This window comes from Colobus angolensis, unplaced genomic scaffold (genome assembly GCF_000951035.1).
Source record: "Colobus angolensis palliatus isolate OR3802 unplaced genomic scaffold, Cang.pa_1.0 Scaffold150, whole genome shotgun sequence".
Lineage (NCBI taxonomy): Eukaryota > Metazoa > Chordata > Mammalia > Primates > Cercopithecidae > Colobus > Colobus angolensis.
This window is the reverse complement of record NW_012114600.1, coordinates 542,325-562,483: the sequence shown is the minus strand read 5'-3', so window position 1 is coordinate 562,483 and position 20,159 is coordinate 542,325. Positions and strand designations below refer to the sequence as shown.

Below are 20,159 nucleotides of genomic sequence, written 5' to 3'. Positions count from 1 at the left end.
TTAGGAGGAAGAGAATGTAACCAGCTTGATCATCAGAGCCTCGCAGGGATAAAGGGAATCTGTGAGCCTGAGAAAGACGGGGATCTGGATGACCAAGCACTGGTTCCCTGTCCACCATTTAATGGGGCATGAGTTTGGGTTGATCAAATTGAAGCCTTTCTGAAACTCACCAATGAATCCGAAGATGTATTTTATAGTTGGCACAAGGATGACCAGAACATTATTAAGTGCAATAAGCACGGCTGCAATTAGGAAATGTCGTATCCAGCTGAAGGGTCTTTTGGGAAATAACAGTGTGGTCACTGATGTGCGAATCTTAAACAAGAAAGTTCAAAGGCAAGATCATTTATTTGTTTTTGACTTTATTATTTCAAATATTCTCATCACTCTAATGCATTTTCTTTCTTTTTCTTTTTCCCAGAAAAGATTTTGATGCTTCTTTTTTTTCCATTTTTTATTATTATAAAGCATACATAACATAGAACTTAAAGTGTACAGTTCAGTGGTATTAAGTATGGTCATTTCAGTCAACCACAGACCACATATAAGACAGTGATACCCTAAGGTTGTAATACTGTATTTTTACTGTACCTTTTCTATGTTTGAGTACACAAATACTTACCACTGTGTTACAGGTACTTACACTATTCAGTACAGTAACATGCTGTACAGGTTTGTAGCCTAGGAGTACTAGGCTATGCCATATAGCCTTACTGTATAGTAACCTCCACCATTTAGGCTGCAAGTACAATCTATGATGCTTGCACAATGACAAAAGTGCCTAAAGATGCGTTTTTCAGAATATGTCCACATTTTTAAGCAACACATGACTGTACTTTCATCTTGTTGTGCAGTCTTGATGCTAACTTTTGATATTTGAGATGGAGTGTCATTTTTTCCTTAGCGTATTTTATAAGACAATATTTTATGTGTTTACTTTCTTAGTTTTCAGAATTTATTGTCAAAAATAATCTCAGTCATAAAGAGATAACAGGTAAGACACATAATTAAGAAACACAGTAAAACCCTTGTTGATCATGAAGCATGTCTCATCAGACTGGATGAAACATTAAGGTCAAGCACTGAATTGATTTACACAAGATTGTGAAAGGAATTTTTACAAATCCAGGTTTTCCTTAATTTTGCATTTAACATTTTAAAATAAAATTTTAGGGTGGCATCTTAAAGTTGTGACGTTTTTGTGTTTGCTCCTTCCTCTTTCTCTCCTTTGTACCTCTCCCTATCAATAGATTGTAAATCTATGAAAGGCAAGGAATAGGACCTAATAATCTAACCATTCCTCAGACTTTTTTGCTCAGTGTTGTGCACACAGCAGGCACTCAATAAAAGCTTAAATTAAATTGAATAGTAGGAATATTTTCCTTCCCTTCAGGATCCTTGACAGATTTCAACCCTACTTCAGCAGTTGAAATAAATAGGCGAAGGGTCAAGAGAGGCTCACTTTGCAGCAGATGCTCAAGTTACTCTGTTGTAACTGGATAAAGATCCTGTGGGCAGAGGGAGGGAGTGACATTTGTGTTTGTACAGCTTAACAAAGTTGAAAACACTCTTATCTTTGGAATCTTTTAGAGGACACTTTTTTGACTTAGTGGAATTACTCTATCAGCTTTCCAGTAAGTGAACGCTTTGGTTAAGCCAGGAGTTCACATTTTTGGAAATGCTGTGATTGATTTTCACTTTAAAATTTTAGTTCTGAAGTCACTTAAGGTGCAGAGATGGGAACTCATTTAAAAGAGGGAAAACGTCAAATATATTTTGAAACATGTATGAATGACAACAAATTCGAACTAAATAGCTTGCAATTTCTCATGTGACATTCCTTTCATACCACTCCACCAAAAATTAAAGCCATCTGTTTAGGCTGAAAAGGCAATTTCATTTCTAAAATGACAAACCAGATAGTCTCTGGAAATAGTTTAAGAATAACTTTGTAAAGAATTTTAAAAATTGGATTAGTGAACATTATGAAACTCATTCTGAAAAGTAAACTGAGGAAAGCAAATGGTGTGGTATTGTTTTCGTCAGCAGCATATAATTCTACATTATGATCTGCAATTAGTGCTTATTCAATATTGTCAAAACTGGTCTAATTGGTAGGCTTAAAATAAGCTTTTTATGGTATATACATAGTGCTTGAGGACTCAATTTGTTTCACAGTGTTAAACAGATAGAATAAACAAGTATGGAATATAGGTTCATTTTCAGAAAATAGTCACAGAAAGACTAACTCCCAGAAAGACTGACATTTGGCCTGATGATATGAGAGTACAGAAAGTTTATGGGAATAATAGGTAGAATGGTTGGAGTAAACGCAAACGCTTCCTCCTCTTTGTGAACAAGGAATAAGAAAATTTCAAACAGAACTGAAGGTGGCTTCCAATGCATTCCTGAAGAGGGCAACAGAGTAAAGAGGGAGGGAGGCACTAGGCTTGTGGTGGTGGTGGTGGAAAAGATCAGGAAGGAAACCTGCTGGTCATTCCATGTTAAAGTGCTTCCCTGAGGAGTGAGCCTAGGACCAAAAGTCCCCAGCCGTTGTTTACCTTTGCCAGGGCAGGCTACTGCTGATTCCCACCGAGCCTCATCTGCTCTTACACTTAGCTATGTGCCCTTTTCTTTACTGACACAAGTTGCTAGGAACCTGGAAATGTGGGTCAGATGCTGTGGGTGAGGGGAGGTCCCCAGCACCATCTAGGGCCTCTAACCCAGAATGATTTCATTAAGGTCTACGCAGCTCTGGAGACAACATCTCTTACTTCCAGAGAAAGAGTCCTGAACAGGATCCTGTTAGGCGGTACTGTATTCCGATGCAGGGGCCCAATGTGAAGGTCAAAAATGTGGAGGCACAAGAGGAAGTGAGAGTCTTAGCTCTAACTCTTAAAAAAAAAAAAAAGCCTCTCCCATTGTTTAGACGGAGCTCACACTTTGATTTTGCAGGTTTGCTTAAGGCAAGGATGTTGGAAATACCTACAAATTACTACTCCACTGCAGTTCATAGCAATATATGCTGCATTTCTATGTTGATATCTACATACACTTCAAAACGGGAGATCTGAAGGCAACATAAGTGAAAAGAATGATTTTAACTATAAGATGAAATACAAGTAGCTAGGGATCTTTTTTCAAAGGCATAGCAGGTGAAATTTGAGTCTGTGTGTTCATGATATATCCATTAACATTATTTGGTTTCCTGTTCTTTATGGAAATATGGGAATTTTACTGCATAAAGGGAAGCATAAGCTGAAAATGACATGATCAGTCCTCTGGAAGGAGGTGCCATTCCATAATAGATACCCCGCCCACTACTAAGAGAGAAAGAAATGTTGGGCTGCTACTGAAAACACTATCTTAATTCATTTCATATATTCACTTGTTCAACAAATCCTACAAGCAGTTACTATGCACCTTTTACTAAGAAGGAAAAAACTAACCTGATTGGAGAAAAGAAAGATAATAAATGAAGCAGAGAAAAACAAACCCCAGTCATATCTTCTCAGATTCCTGAGAAAGAGAGCCCAGATATCATGTTGAAAGAAGGAGAACACAAAATAATGCCTAAAGCTGATAGATTTTAATCCAGATTAGGTTTTATTTGTTTTATTATTAATATGTGGTGATATCAAGGCAAGTAAATAAACTTCTTATTGGTCAAGAGTTCCTTAAATGAAATAAACTATCAGGAGAAACATGCTGTGAGTCAGCATTTGACACATTGAAAATCTGAGCCCTAAGTTATATGAAATAAACAAGCAAAAGCACCAATAACAACTTTTATCATTTTAGTAAAGAATAAAAATTGAATTTAGCCTCAGAGGACTTGATTGAGAGCCACTCAAGGAAGCTGGACTACTCTCTGTCACCATCTCTATGTATCCATCATCTATAGGGAGGTTTGGTTCATTTAGCCCAGATCCTCAACCCAGCTGAATTCATTTCACATGTCACCAAGGGAAAGAGTGTCTATGCTTTTGCTAGAAAAGGCAGTTTATACATTTCAAGACAAGGCAAGATTCATTTGAAGACTGTTTTTCTTCCCAAGCACGACTGAGCTCACCCTCTGTGCCAGTCACTGTGCACATCCGCAAGTCCCAGGGACTTACGACTCTGTGGGGCAGTGGAGCACTTACATAGATTATTTAAATGTAATGTTACAAGGGTGAGGACAGGATAATGTGCAAAATGTTTTATAAATGCTAATGTTGAGTGGAAATACATAATGAAGGATGGTAGTTAGTCATTTTTCTGAACTCTGGTTCTTATGGTCAATTTTAGTTCTAATGGCATCTAATGTTTACACACTATTGCTGTTCCTGATGGTCAGATTTATACCAGTGCTTTATTTCTCACACAGGGTAAGAATTTCTAAGGGGAGATTTGGATTTTCCATGCTGAGGTGAAATGTTCATCAGTAAATGACTTCTACTTCCCATGACAATAATTGCAGCCATCAGTGTTGGGCTATGAGCTGCACTGGGTTGAACTGTTACCAGCTGTCTGTGTGACAATGGCCAATTCTGGCAATCCCTTAAGACCATGGTTTGAAAACGCTATATGAATATGAATAAAGCAATACAGAAGCACATTATAGATTTCTTATGCTTCGATTCTACAATGATGTGAGCGCTTATACTGTGCCAATATTTAGTGAGCAATTTTTTTACACATAAAAAGAAGGGCTCCAGATATTTTCTCTGTGAAGTTGTTTGCCTGGCAATTTTATCTTATCATATACCTTCTGTTTATAGTTATCTTCTGTCTTGTACCCAAGACAGAGCTGATTTTAGGCTAAAGCTATGTGTATGTCATCTGAAATACTTTCAGATATATTAGGGGCAAGACATGATTTAAGAGTAAAATAGTAGCCACCATAGTAATACGGATCTGATTTCATGCACTCATGAAAAAGGAATGTGCCAAAATATATTTCAGCACACAAGCTGCATTTAAAGTGACCACAGTGTCATTATAGAAATAGTCTTCATATGCCAGCCCTGTATGGAACATTATGTCCAGGACAGTGCTGGTTACTGTGTCACTTATTTTTTCCCCCTCAAATGAATGAGTAAATTCAGTGTTTATGAAAGAGGAGTTGGCAGGAGGGTGAAGACCTGTGTTTATCCTTAGGTGGTGATTTTAGCTCACACAACCCAAATTTTCACTACCAGCTCTGCTCTGGGATCTCAGAACAAACTGACGCCAATGACAAATGCCAGGGAGGGGTGACCTGGTGTGAGTCTGGCAGAGGCCGTGTGTGAAAGAGATATGTGATAGATAGCATAACTGTTTTTTGAAAAATTTTTTTCTGGCATATAATTTACTTAACATGAACCCCCTTTTCATTAGCCTTCAAGGCATCAGGTTAAATAAGGCAACTTTTGGATATTATTGCAGCATGACAAACTGGAAAAAAATGAAATGCCTTCAAAACTGTGATGAAATTCAATACGATTTGAAAGTTAACATGGTTTTGGCTTTCAAGGTTCCGAAGTTATATGAACTCCTACTCAGTTTTACTAATCCACAAGATGGAAGCTCAAGCTCCACTTTTCAAATTTGAGTTTAAAAATAAGTTTTATGATTTTTTTCCTACACTATAAAAATATCACCTGAAACTACTTGCTCTATCTGCACATTAAATGACCAATTTTAAGTGGCTCAAAATGCTATAGGAAAATAACAATATCCTCAGGCATTGCAATTGCAAACTCACCCTATAATTAAATCAAAATGAAGGTAGAACACATGTGCTAATTTATGGGGTCAAGTAGGTTTCTTTCATCAAAGTCTTATGTACTTACTGGGAACAGGACAATAGGCACAGTTAGTGTTACTGCCACAAGGACTGCCAGTCGAACCATGAGGAGAGGGATGTCGAATGTATACACTTTGCTGTAGGCATGAAGTAATTCATCTTCAGCTTCTCCTACAACAGGAAGAAGAGAATGAGCCCGCTTGGTGTTGCCAAATCAGCACGGGTCACTTATGGCAACATTTTATAGAGAGAACACAGAACAGAGGAAAAGACCTAGGTCTGGGAATCCAGGCACCTCTGGTCTTGCCTCTGAGCTCATTAGCTATGCAACCTTCATTCAAATAAACAAAGAGGTCCTGAAGCTTATAAAGTTGCAGAAGCTATAATACAAAATAAAGAGCCTCTCAAGCTCATTTGCATTGTGATAAATCTATCTCTGCTGTACAGAGGCAATTACAAATCAGACAGAGACCAAGGTGTTCTTGTTGAAGGGGATGAGAGGCCCAAGCCCCATATCTTGTCTTTCCCAGCCTACCACCTCCCCTGCCCCTACCTGTGCAGCCACTCCTGATGCAGTTTACAAACCCAGTGTGTAAACTCTAGGATGAATGATTGCTACCATTTTTTCAAGCTCAACAACTATGACTCCATCACCACACTAAAACAGATATTTTTGGGCTTTTTCAAGTTTTTGCTTGTCTTATGAAACTCATTAAAATCAGTATAAGTAACATGCAGGGACAAATTAGTATAATCTTTACAGGGTCTCCCAATGGATACTACTCTAAGATGAAGATGCTGCCCTACTTGAAAACACATTCATTCAGGATGCCAAACACAAATAACAAGGAAATATTTATGGAATCAAATGTAGTTGGATTTCCACCTTAAGATCAGACAAAAAGGAATGAAAATGCCTTCAGTAGTATTGACCTTGACATTCATTATTTCACAACCAGCAAAAAGTTAATGCCCAATCTAAAGCACATGTTTGGTTAATAGTCAAATATTAGTCAAATAGAAAGAAAACCTAAGCAAATCGTGACCTACTCCTGAATCTTTCCTCCACAATTTGTCATACCTTCAATTCAATTTACCAAGTCAGTAAGAAAAAAAAATTAAGTTAAAAACCTTAAAATGAGGCTTATACAAAAATATATTTATATTGATACACTGATTCATGTAAACATATACTACCAGGTCAATATGTAATTCCAAGAAATCTGTTCATGTGGCTACACTTCATGGAAGGAGTACAATCCTATTCCCTTTGTGAACTGTTAAGATGCCAGAGAGGAAATGTTGCAGGCATAATCTAATGTGGCCACAGTCACTTATGTTTTGGTAGTGCATTCTCAGATTGAAGGAAATTCTGTCATGTCCTCTTTCTTAGGAAATCATTTGGTATAACAAAATAGAACGGGATGTGTCAAAAATTTTACCTAAAGTCCCAGGCTCCCAGATTTGATTTGACTGGTAAATAGGAGGCAAGTTGAAACTTGAGGACCTGGCAGTTTCCCTGCCATTTGCTTGGCAGTTAATAATTCCATCAAAGGAGCTTTATCACATGCAAGCGGATTCATTCTCATCACTTCTAGCCTGAGTTGGACTATGGAGTCTAGCCAAAGAAATATCATCTATCCCTAAAGGAAAATAATTTCATTTGAGGGATATTTTTTATAAAATATGTGTTAATTCACAAATTGTTGTAACTTGCTAGCCAGGCTGAATCAGGCCCCATTTCCTCAGGTCAAGTGACAAAGCTAAAATAGTATATTAATTGAATATGTGTCATCTATAGATCATGCTTATAGAAGGCAATTTAAAAAATCATACCTACCCCGGTCAAGGATCAGCCTAACAAGGATTTGCACATAGAGAATGACTTTCACAGAGTGACCTACCATAGAAGGTTAGGTAACCAAAGAGGGCAGCAAGCAGGTACATGACAAGCATCCCCGTGATGGAAATATTTGACACTGTTTGCATTTTTCTCTGGGACCGACTGGAAAAATAAAGAACACCAAGCTTTGTTTTTTAGACTTACAAAAAAAAATCACTTTTCAAAATTAAAATAGTAAATAAAAAAGTGTATCTGTATTGTTCATCGTGAAGACATATTTCTAGTACATAAACTTATAGCTGATTTAAATTTGTCTTACAGAGCTAATGAGGATTCATTTCCATTTTTCTTAAACACTGCTCCTTCAGTCTTAAAATCAATCATTTCCCTAGAAGAGGAACAGTCTATTTCATGTCAGTCAGTAAGCCTGCCCACTGAATAAGAATATAATTAACATAAAGATCAAACAGGCTTCTAACATAGAAAGTTTTTGCATTTCATAATGAGATGACTATAAATGAGGAAAAGAACCTACGAGAGTCAGCAAAGTACTACTGCCAAGAGTCCAGACTACTGGAAATCCTGACATTATTACCTGAAAAACTTCTAGAAATCATTCTAGAGGGAACCTGACTGCCAAAGATCAATTGTCAGGCTTCTGGAGTAACTGCTACACGTGATTTTCAAAGTAAATCAAAGACATCAAAATACTTGAAAGTGTTCTGAAATTTTTTATGAGGTAAATCAGAATTTATGGGGAAAGTTTTGCTATTTAGTGAGAATGAAGACTGAGGTTACTGATGTCTAGATTAAAGAAGTTGAGAATTATTATATAATACCCTTCCTTAAGGGAAAGAGGAAAACAGCTATAATGAGTTCATATCCTTTGTTCCCAAGCAAATACCAACAACTTCAAAGGGAAAAGAATACAAACGAATCACAGACCATCAGCTGGAAGAAACAAGATTTTCTAGCCAGTGACTCTATTGTACAAATAAGACAACAAAGGACAGATATTGGCACATCTCTTGTAATGAATGTGTTCTAGACAAGGCTTAGGTGCTGACTGTAAATGACATCAGTGGCTTATCGAGGCTGCCCCTAACCATAAGTTTTGGTCGTCATGAGTGTTTTCATTTCTAGTCCAGCTGACATCACTTCTTCCCAACAAAATTTAAATTTAAATTCCCAACACCTGCCAAAATTATTACAACCATCGGCTCCTTGTCCACCTGCCATAAACCCCTCCCCTGAACCATTACGGTGGAGAGAAAGGAGAGAAAGAAGCAGAAAAGGTAGTGCTGTAGTGGCCTGATTCCCACCTTTCTGATTAAAGCGTGTTACTGAGGGTGGATGGAGTACATATTTTCTCTGAAGAGGAAGCTATAAACTGTGTTTCCTCTTAAAGAACCTTGAACATATGAGCAGATTTTCAAAGCAAATTAGAATGCTAAAATGATGGCTGCCTTACTCTTTAAGTTCACTGTAGATGGGAAGGACCTCAGGGTGGCATACAAAAGCAAATACTAGGATAGGAATTGCATAGGCCGTCTGAAAAACAAAGACAACACCACATGTTTAGCATTCCAACATAGATGGTGATCTCGGGCCATCTCAGTTTACTGAATAAAAACTTAGAAAACACATAACTGTACTCATCAGAAGTCTGGACCTCTCACTTACCCGGGAGTTGAATACAAAGTATTTAGGTTGACACTTGTCATCACTATGAGCTTCATACTCTACTCCACTGTCATGAAGAGAGCCCTTGGCCTGATTCTCATCCAGCCCCGCAGGATTGCGGTGGGTGTAATCCATCATGAAGTTCACATCAGAACTCTCAGAGTTGTTGGGTAACATTACTACATGCATTGGAAGTGTGTTGTTGAATGACAGATTTCCAACACTGTGATCCAAAACAGGTAGAGGGCAGGGTATTTGGAATTTCTTGTAAATCACCTAGACTCAGTCATTAAAAAAGAAAAATATCAGCTTTTTGAGATAAAGCAATGAAATAAGAATCCATATGTGTGGCTTATGGGGTAGGGTGTGAGGGAGCTCAGTTAGGCATTCCTTTTAGACTAATGGACAAAGTCAACTCCCTCTATCCTCTGTTCTAAGGGAAGAGTTGGAGCTGTGATTGGCAAATCTGCCTCTTAGAGTTAACAGGACAATATTTTGCATGAATCCTTCCCACCCTCCTTCGTACCCTTCCATGAGAAAGATGATCACTTCCTTATTTCTTCAAACTAAAGTGACATGGGCCTTCAAAACCTTTTTTCCTTCTCCTTTACTTCTTTGGGGAAATGCTTTACAAATTTTGGCATTCATGATAGTGCAAGAAATTCCCTCTTTTGTCAGGGGCCTGGAGAGGAGGATTTCTTCTTTAATTCCACTGTCCTTGTCCTGTCTTAGTGGGTAGAATGTGTAAGACAGAATGGCTGATTCATGTGAATATGGCTATAGCATTCTTCTTTCTCTTCTGGGACTCTTCTCTACTGTTCTAAATACCAGATTATTGTCATGTTCCTGCTTGAAGTGTTCCTTTTTACCCAATATATAACCAGTGTGCCTAGACCAAACCATTAGTAGTAGCTTTGATGTTCTACCTCAACTATCTTTAAATTTTAGCTGCTCTTTTTTTGTTCTAAATTAGTCTACAAGAAAATCACTTGTGATACAAGAAGTATTTCATATTAGTGAAGTGCTTGAACAAAATGAGGACGCTAATTTAGGCACAGAAAGAATCTCATGCTAACCAACTTACAAGGGTCGTGTCATCACATCACTTACCACACTAACAAAAAACACCATGCAGGTAAGAGAAAATCCACTGGTATAGCCAAGATAACCTAGAAGTTAGAAGAAGCATTTTGGAAGCTGAATATGGCATCTACAATTAGCTTACCTATTTAAATGTGAAATAAAAATAAAAATATTTCCAGTTAGAAAATATCTTTACCTAAATTTTTAAGGAGTGAAAGTGGAAGAATAATTCCAACAGATACAAATATGATGAGGTAGTTGCCATTGAGGTACCATTCTCTAGAAGAGAGAGACAAGGATTTAGAATCAGAAAAGGCCAAGTAGAATGAGTCACTTGATGTCACAGAGGGAACATAAGACATACCCAGTATTTTCTTCAAGTCCCATGAATGCTCTGATTACTTCAGGTAGTTCATATTTAATGATAAAGAGGTAGCTTGACATTGCTAAAATGGAAAATGTGACAGCTTAGATGGTGTGGATAGCACTGAAGTCACATGCAAGCAAGTTATGACATTTGGGATAAGTAAGATGAACATCTAATACCCCAAATGGAAAAAATACTCACTGTGTATTTGGCACTGCTTCCAAGTTCTCTTCCAAGATAGACATTTGACCCTCTAGCTTTTGCAGGTGGACCTTTGTTAACAGTATCAGGGCTGATTCTGTGTTAAAGCCAGCTCCAAAGTTTACAGTGAAGCTGCAGTTTTAAGGTTCTGCCCTCATTAGTTATAAATCATCACAGCCCATACTCAGTGTGCCTGTGTTAGTGTCTATAACTTGGGCAGTAGTCTGGCAACAAAAGGCATGGCCAGCTGAGAGATGGCAGAATCAAAGGGCGGATCTGCAGAGTCAATACATCCCCTCTGTTTTTCTGCAGATGGGCATGTATCTAGTCCTCTGGGATCTGTCTGAGGAGCACACAGTCTCAGACCACTTACTGTCGGATCCAAAGTCTTCCCGGATTGATAAAAGAATACAAGAGATGACAGCTTCTCTTCATCTTTGTCAAAGAAGTTCCCCACCCCCACTTCATCTTACTCTCCTTTTGGCCAACTAAGGAATTATATAAAGTGGCAAAATTTCATGAGCATCTAGGTAAGTGATATATGAGTCATTATCTACTCTTGTGAAAGATTTTTTGATGAAATCTACAAGCCCTCTCCGTGAAAAAATGAATATGTATTCATATGCATAACATTACAATTTTGCTGCATCATGCCTTTTTCAAGCCCATCCATTTGGTGAAGGATAACGCTAATTTGTTGACACATGGCCAAAAGGTTCAATTAAAAACAGAACTCACAAATTTGACAGGAAAACTTTAAGTGTGTCCTACATCCTTCCAGTGAATTTTTGCTAACAGGCACTTTAAAACACATACTTAAATTTTAAATTAAACTACTGAGTTTAAAAATATTTTCTTCACTTCAAATGAAAGTAACAGTGGTGATAATAATTCCCCACATTGTTTAGTCCTGCACATTACTTCATTTGATCATCTGAAAAACCCTGTGAGATGACAAGATATATGTTGTTATTCTCATTCCACCGATGGAGATATAAAAAGTCCAAGATGTTAAGTTGACACGTCCACAAAAACACAGCTTGAAAAGGACGGACTACATTTAAAACAGAAGGGCTAGTGCTTCTTCTCTACTGTCAAAGTGACACGATTTTTACCATAGCAGATGTATCTTCTGTACACATTATCTGGTTAATCTTTGCAAAGACCTTGGCTAAAGCTAAATCTTACAGAGTGTGAACACAGGAGATATTTCTGATTAGCTGACTTGGTATGGTACCATTCAATGTTAGAGCTATTAATTGCTGATTTTCAGTGATGTCAGTGATGTTAATGTGTTTGATCTTCAAAAATTCAGAATAATCCAGACATTAATCTGTTAATGTGAAAACATCTGCAGTAAATGTTAATTTTTTAGGGGATTGAGAAAATTAAATGTTCTAAATGTAGAGTTGTTAAATACAGAAATACGAGAGATTTCTCTTATGCCAAATATCAACTAATCAAATAAAGTAACCAAAGTGAGGGCATTTTTTCTGGGGTGATGTTATGACATTTCATCTTACTCCCTTAAAGTCACACCTCTTACTTGTGTGCGGCTTGACCCAAAGACCGCTTTAGAGTTTATTCCATTATTTAGAAGCATAGTAGTGGCTATACTTTGAACCACAGCTGCTGCTGCTGCCACTCAGCTTGTTGAGTTCAGGGTTAATTATGCTTATACCTGGTTATTGTTAAATTAGACCAACTAAAAGGCAATCCTATGAAAAGGTTGATACTTTAAATCTTAATAAGTCTGAGAGTTTGAAACAAATGTAAAGTGGTCCATTTGTTGGGATTTGGGGGGCTAATAAGCATATGGCTCCAAACCAGTAAAATGAGACTGCTCTGATATTACTGTCAAATTTTACCCAAGATTGTAGTCTTAACACATAAAAAAAATTCTTTAAGCACAAATCATTAAGATATCGCTGAATTTTATTTATCTGCTTACCAAATATCCATTATCAGGGCGAGTATAGCTAGATTACTAAAGAAATTTCTGCATTCCAGAAATCCTCGATAACTCCAGTGAATTTATTTATTAAAATGGGTTGCCTGTTTGCAAGATCTCTGTGCAAGTTTATTTATTGTAGTATTTTTATAACAGTGAAAAATTAGAAACAATCGAACTGTTCCTCAATAAGGATACTGTAAACCAATTATGGCACATTTGTATAATGGAAACCTCAAAAATCATTAAAAAGAATAACATGCAAATATATTCAAGGCATATTATTAAATTTAAAAAGAAAGCTGAAAATCGGTATCATAAGATGATCCAATACTAGCAATACTCAATGTATTTGTTGAATTAGGCATAAGGGAAAACCTATGAGTAGTTATTTCTGAGGGTGACTGACACAAACTTTTCTTGGTAATTTATATATTTGCATAGTGTTTTAGTTTTTCACAATCATCATATATTTGTTTTATAATTTTTTAAAATGCTTATTTAAAAACTTATTCAGGCAACTCCAGAGACATGGATATGGAAGCAGAGAACCAGGGAGGAGAGAAGCATATACAGAACACTTATTATGTGCCGTATGTTACCTTATTTCATCCTCACAATGGCCTTTGTAAGGTAATTTTATACATGAAAAAATTAGGCAAAGGAGTAAAGTGATCTTCCCAAGGTCACAGATAGTGACAGAAATAGACTCAAATTCAGGTCCATCAGACTCCAAAAGCTTATTCTCTACTCAAGTGTTTTAAAATATCCTTTAGAAAACAGTTACATATCAGATACATACAAACAGGACCACGAGAGCCCAGAGGAACTAGTATTTAACAGTCTAGAGAAGCAATAGTCCAGGTGAGCAAAGTGAGAGAGAAAATTGTGTGTGTGTGTGTTAGGGTTGGAAGACTTCGAGAGACATTCAAGGGGAGAAAATAGCCTGTGAAAAGAAGGCATGGATGATTTTTAAAAATATTAAAATTGTACTGTTAGGGGACTAAATATAATTTGTTATGGTTTGACACAGGACATGTAGGGTATAGATGATGGATAAATTGATAGATAGAGATTGATTGATAGATAGATAGATAGATAGATAGATAGATAGATAGATAGATAGATAGATAGATAGATATGGGCATTGCTAGGAAAGGTTTAGAAAGATAAGCAGAAGAACTAGACGAAAATCCTGTGTCAGTCCAATGAATTTAAGTTTTACCTTGAAAATAATGAGGGCATGCTGAAGAATTTTATGCACGACAAAAGTAGAAACAGACTTAAATTTGAGAAAGTTTATCTGGAGAACAAATTAGAGTTTATCTGGGAGCAGGGAAAACTCAAGCCAGAAAGACCAATTAGAAGACTACTGCAATAGTCTGAGCTAAAAATGGTGATCATCTGTGGTCATGTGGATGGACAGAGAGGAGAGATTCAAGAGATAAGTAAGAGATCAAATGAACAGAATTTGGCATTTGATTGGACATGCAGAGTTGGGGAAAAGGAAAGGTTTACGCTAACATCCAGATGTCTGTCCTCAGAAACTGGATGACTGCTGGTTGTATTCACTGAGAAAAGAAAGATCAGAGAAATAGAATAGCAGGTTTAGGGACTGGGTAGGAGGAGAGGGAGTAAGTGTCACTATGTGGGGAGATTGTTGGGACCATGTGCCAGGAAGCAGCCAGCGGGACATCTGAAATATGGGTCTGGATGCCTTCTGAGGGCCAAAGACATAACAGTATGAAGCTGGTGGGCAAACACACCAATGAGAGAACACTGTTGAAAATATATATATTTCTAGGTCCTACGCTGGCAATGATAATTCAGTGGGAATTATAATAATCCATAGACTCAACAAACCCGGGTTTATAGTGCATCTGATGCCTCGCCAGACTTTTGCCTTAGTAAACTTCTAGAGACCGTCTAGTGGGCTGGCTCAGTGCAGGCTGCGTTTCAAGGACCACAGCGTTTGGCCGTGTTCCCCCAGACACCCACTTTTCAGTTTTGTAAAATGAACTCAATCACGTATAGAAAAACGTCAGCCGTTTTGGTAATGACAGAAATAAGCACAAATTCTTCAATTTTTAGGAGCAATAATTCATGTTGTAATAACATTAAAAATCAAGAAAGCTTTTATTTTGTATTTTAATTCTAGAATTCAATTGGCAGGGTTTTATATGTTATTTCATTCTTAGATATTGCTGTTTTTAATTAAAGAGGGACACAAATCTATTTAAGAAACTATAGTTTTAAAATTTAAGAACTATAAGTAGCAATTTTTCTGTATCTGAAGTGCCTGTTCATTGCTCTAAGTTTTCTTATTTATTGAATATGCTATAGAAAGTCTGCATGATCCATTGAAAAGTATATCCCCTACCTCCAATGTTCTGCATTGTAATGGAAACAAAAGCTCCAATTTTTCCCGGCCATCCAAATGCCTTTTCTCCTAATTTTTCATAAATCAAAGACCCTACAATCAAAGATAAAATAGTTTTGTCAAAAAGAATGTTTTAACGACTAAAATATTTTGTCATATAATTCCACACTGGAGTCTCAAACATGTAAATAAACGTCATATAGAAATTATAAGCCCAAAAGTTGCAACCTCAAAAACCAATAAGCAATATATCAAAATGTTCTCCAAACAAGAATCAATGGCTTTATTTATTTTAACTGCATGTAGCAAATCAAAACAGTTATTTCTATCATATGTCAGAAATTTCTTTTTTTCTATTTGTCTTGAACCTGATTCAGTTGACTTTCCCTCCTGCCTCTCACTTGCCCTAACAAGTAAAAGCACTGAGAGATGGTGTCACTGGGCTCGGAAGAAAATGAAATGTGAAACTGACTACAATCATCCTAAGGTTATGAAGCAACAGACTGAAATACTCTTTTATGAGAATTAAAATAGAATGTGTTGAACTCAAGTGGTAGCATACCTCCTTCCTTTGCTGTTTTTAATAAAAGGTGAACTGAATACAATGATAATATTGCCACAGCAAGCAGCATGATTCTGTAAAGGGAAGAGAGAGTAGGTAATAAAGTTTCTATAATAAATAAAATGTAATTTTGTTAGATGTTACAATAAAGGATCACATTCATCTTTTCAATCATAGACTTTCCAAAAGTATGTGGATTTGGGGGAGGCTGAGAAATTCTTTTCAGAACTCTACACATACCCTTTAAAGTCATAGAAATAGAATGTGCTATATTTTACATGCCCAAATCTACTACCTGAAGTCCCTAACTTTTTTTTTAAAATGTTACCCCGTTATAGAATCTGGTTCATAACTTAGATGCTAAGTGTGTAGCAAAATTAGCAAATGCTACATCTACTTACTCAGCACATGGGAATATGTACATCATATTTGCATGATATTCACATCAGCACTTAGAATTGAAGGGCTGTTTATTAGTCTGACTAAACCTTAATCTGAACTTTAGGAATCCAAAAGCCAAAGCTTTTGTCTGAGCTGCATTACTGCTGATCCTGTGCATTAGATAACAAAGTACTTTGTAAGCTAGAGGGACAGGCAGTTGCATATATAATAGAGAAAGCAGAGAAAGCTAAGGATGGGGCAGGAAAATTCCTTTTTTTTTTTCTTTTTTTCTTTCAGAGTCACTTCTGGTGTCAGGACCCCCACATGCATGTATGGTTTCTTTATGTTTATACTGATTGGTATTTTTCCAAATCTAAGATTTGGAGCGCAAAAATAAGAATGTTGATAGAAGCATCTACATAATAAATGGAGAAGCAATGCTAACTTTTACCACGAATTCAGAAAAAAATCTTTATCTTTGTTTATTTAAAAAAAATACACTTTCCCCACAATTGATCTAATCCTTTGGTAGTTCCCAATGAAATCAATAGTACAAATGTACATTTGGACCATGAATTATAAATTTTATAACTCCTGTAGCTATATTATGCTCTTATTTTCCATAAAGTATGTCTGCCAGAACTAACCAATGAGTTATTCCTATAATTTTCCATATGCCTTATGAACTTAACTCTTTTTAAGGAATAATGTAATTCAGATTATATAATTTTGTTCCCTGGAAAAATAATGCACATTCCCTGCATTCTAAACAAGTACTTTCTCTGGCAGAAAATACTAAGAGTAAAACTAATAAAATACTGTGTCACTTGCTATAAATTAAGAGAGAAAGCTTAACCCAGTCTGTGCTACTCAGACACACAAAACACACCCCATCATGTTTAGTGAGTTAATTGTTCTGACCAAATTAATCTGCTAAAAAATAAGGTCCTCATTTTAAAAAGTGGAATATTCTTCTCTCATGAAGATGATCTATGACTGTAGGATTGGGTGAAGTTTTTCCTATTTCTATTCATCAGTGATCTATAACTTCCTAATTCATTTTAATGGTATTATATAATTAATAAGGAAAGGCAGCTTTTTTGTCTTAGAAGTAATGCACACTACAAAAGCATACAAATATACGACTATATATATAGCTATTAAAATTCAGATTATTAAAATCCTAGTTTATTTCAAAACATGGCTTACATAAAAGTAAAGTTGATATAAAAACCCATTCAGCTAAAGAATATAATACATAAAACAGTTCAAAGCACTAACACGATATAAATATTTATAGTCCTCATCCTTAGCCCTCAAATAGCTGTATGATTGCTAATCATACATGATATTCAGAACATAAACAGCGCATATTTATGATATAAATGTTGCATTCTTAGACAGTTATTTAACTCCCTAGCATTGCATTTGGGATTAGGATCTGTGTCCACAGTGGTGCCTAACATCAGATTTCATTCTTGTGAAGAATTCCACTGCTGCCAACTATATCTTGGAAAATACCAGGCTGTACATGATGCACATAAACGTCTGTTGTTGTCTGTCATAGTGCAGTATCCACCCAACAGGTCAACTACCAGATGCCGCTATCCTTAGGCAGCATTTGGACAAGTTGGGTGAAAGTGCGTAGGTTTAGGAATAAGGTTTGGTCACTCAACAAATATTTCCTGTACCAGGCACTGCTCTAGATTTGGAGGTAGAGACACTGGTGAGTAAAAACAGACATGGGCTTGACTTTCTAGAGCTTAGAAAGAGAGACAGATATTAACCAAATGATTCAGACAAATGGCACTAAAACATTAAAACTGTGGTGAGTGTATGATAAGGTGATTTGCCCCAGTCATGGAGATCAGGGCAGGCAGTATTCAGGTGAGGCTGAACTGACATATGAGGAGTTAACTAGATGAAGAAGATAGAGAAGAGGGTTCCAAGACCATGTGCAAAGGTGCAGTGGTGAGAGAGAATGTGGCATCTTCATGGGATGGAGAGAAGGCTATTGTGCCCAGTGTATCTGTCGCACAGGGACACAGGGAATGGGACATAAGGTAGGCCAGGGCAAGCAGGGCCTTAGACTTAGTTGTTTCTTTCCTGAGAATGAGATAAACTTAGATTTGCTTCTGGGAAAGATCTTTTTGGCTGCTAAACACCAAATTATTTCAAGTGTCTACTGAACAACAAAATTCTTCTGGGGAGGCTGCTCCAGCACTTTGGTTGGTTGAGCACATACACTTTCTGCCATTGGGTTAGGGATGGTTGGGTGACCAAGTACCATGAGTAGCCTCCTCTGACTTTTTCCTCAGGTTGCGGTTCTATCTAAAAGCCAGAGGAATTCACTAATACTTCCTCAGATCCTTCATGTTCACAAAGATCAAACTTGAGATTGTTAATTGAAAGAGCCACCAGGTATACATGGACTTCATCACCAAATGTAGACATACACATTCACTTACATAAAAAGTATGATCCCTGTGTTGGCCATGGCATAGGACAAGCCCAGGATCCCACTGCCCATGATGGCATTACTTAGGTTGAATGAAGACATTCCAAAGGAAGTGGTTCCAGGATGCTTGAAGAAGAAGGGATGTATTATAAGCAAACATTTGCCAAAGGGCAAACCTTTAGGGGTTATCCTTATTCTCACATTATATTTTCTGCAGATTACAGTCCAAAATTGAAGACTAAGATAAAATTACAGTGAGTAAAGCCATTATTCAACATCAATAAAAGCATGTAATTTTCAATGGAATGCAGTGCTTGGTTTTACAAAAGCAGAGGCCTTGGTAAAAATACAAATTACAAGGGGAGTCATATAAAGAAGGGAAAACATGTATGATTGCAGATTACCTTTGGGTTAGAATGATTTCCCCCAAAACACATAAATTTCATAAATGATTTATGCAGCCATATGGCGAACAGGAAAAAACAAGCCCTTATTCCAGTAAGGGCCTGAATAAACAGAGAATGTGCTGATCAAGGCTTGGAAAATTTCAGTCACATTGTTTTCCCACAGAGACCTAGGTAGATCAGACACACTCAGTCCCGTTTATTGCCTGAAAACATAGATTCACTTACATGTTCATCACCGTAATCTGTCAGCTTCTTTTTCCCCAAAAATCCATTTGTCAGGAATTTCTGACTTTCAGCGTCTTCGTTAGCAAATTGACTGAACACACACACACACACAAATAAGAAAGTGAAAGCATCTAAATATATGTTCTGAATCATATGTATGTTTCAGGTGGTCTAAGTAATCAGAGGAGGGGAAATTAGATGCCTGAATTTATTTTTCTTTTCCTCCTTCACACTAGTGGTCATTCCAGACCAACAACTGAGCTCCATTTACAACTATACTTTGGGATGGAAGAAGGATGTTATGAAGGAAGGAAATATTATTAAAAAAAAGTTTATACCACATTTCTTCTTTCTCACATTAGCTATGCAAGAGACTAACTACAACTAATTGTGTTCCCATTTAGAGCCCTTCCAAAGCAAGAGTATAGGGTTATGTCAGAGTTTTCTGAACTACTACCACACTATAATCAGATGATTTTATTAATTCAACACATATTTATTAAATGCCTAGGCACTGTGACCCTTGTCTCGTCTGATGCTCAAAATATCCCTACAGGCAACTGTGGCTCAGAAAGGTGAAGCAGCAAGCCCATACCCACCCATACCCAGGGGGAGACCCCATTCTCCCCCTGGCATCACGCGGTCCCAGGCAGGGCCCTATAGCTGGTATTTTCCTTTTTTTCTTTTTTGGTACAATCGTTTATACATACATCTCTTATTGGAAAGTAATACAGTGGTAGCTCTGTGTTGTGTTGGTTGTTTCTGCGTGTGCGTATGTATTTTAATTACTCTCAAAATGTGCATGGATTATTAACAGATAACGAATGAAACCAAAGAAATTATTAAAG

At 36.9% G+C, this 20,159-nt stretch overlaps 1 protein-coding gene across 3 annotated transcripts in view; it reads right to left on the bottom strand.

The window, feature by feature from the left end:
* SLC38A4 (solute carrier family 38, member 4) overlaps positions 1 to 20,159 on the bottom strand; it is a 60,736-nt gene that overhangs the window by 4,026 nt on the left and 36,551 nt on the right. For all 3 annotated transcript variants that reach the window (XM_011936048.1, XM_011936051.1, XM_011936050.1), the window contains 12 exons: positions 19,312 to 19,402; positions 18,690 to 18,805; positions 15,841 to 15,914; positions 15,279 to 15,371; positions 10,744 to 10,825; positions 10,576 to 10,658; positions 10,407 to 10,465; positions 9,297 to 9,572; positions 9,085 to 9,164; positions 7,675 to 7,775; positions 5,817 to 5,941; positions 171 to 315 (listed from right to left, as the gene is read on the bottom strand). In XM_011936048.1, the coding sequence (XP_011791438.1) occupies positions 171 to 315; positions 5,817 to 5,941; positions 7,675 to 7,775; positions 9,085 to 9,164; positions 9,297 to 9,572; positions 10,407 to 10,465; positions 10,576 to 10,658; positions 10,744 to 10,825; positions 15,279 to 15,371; positions 15,841 to 15,914; positions 18,690 to 18,805; positions 19,312 to 19,402 (1,325 nt within the window). The remainder of the gene's footprint in view (positions 1 to 170; positions 316 to 5,816; positions 5,942 to 7,674; positions 7,776 to 9,084; positions 9,165 to 9,296; positions 9,573 to 10,406; positions 10,466 to 10,575; positions 10,659 to 10,743; positions 10,826 to 15,278; positions 15,372 to 15,840; positions 15,915 to 18,689; positions 18,806 to 19,311; positions 19,403 to 20,159) is intronic.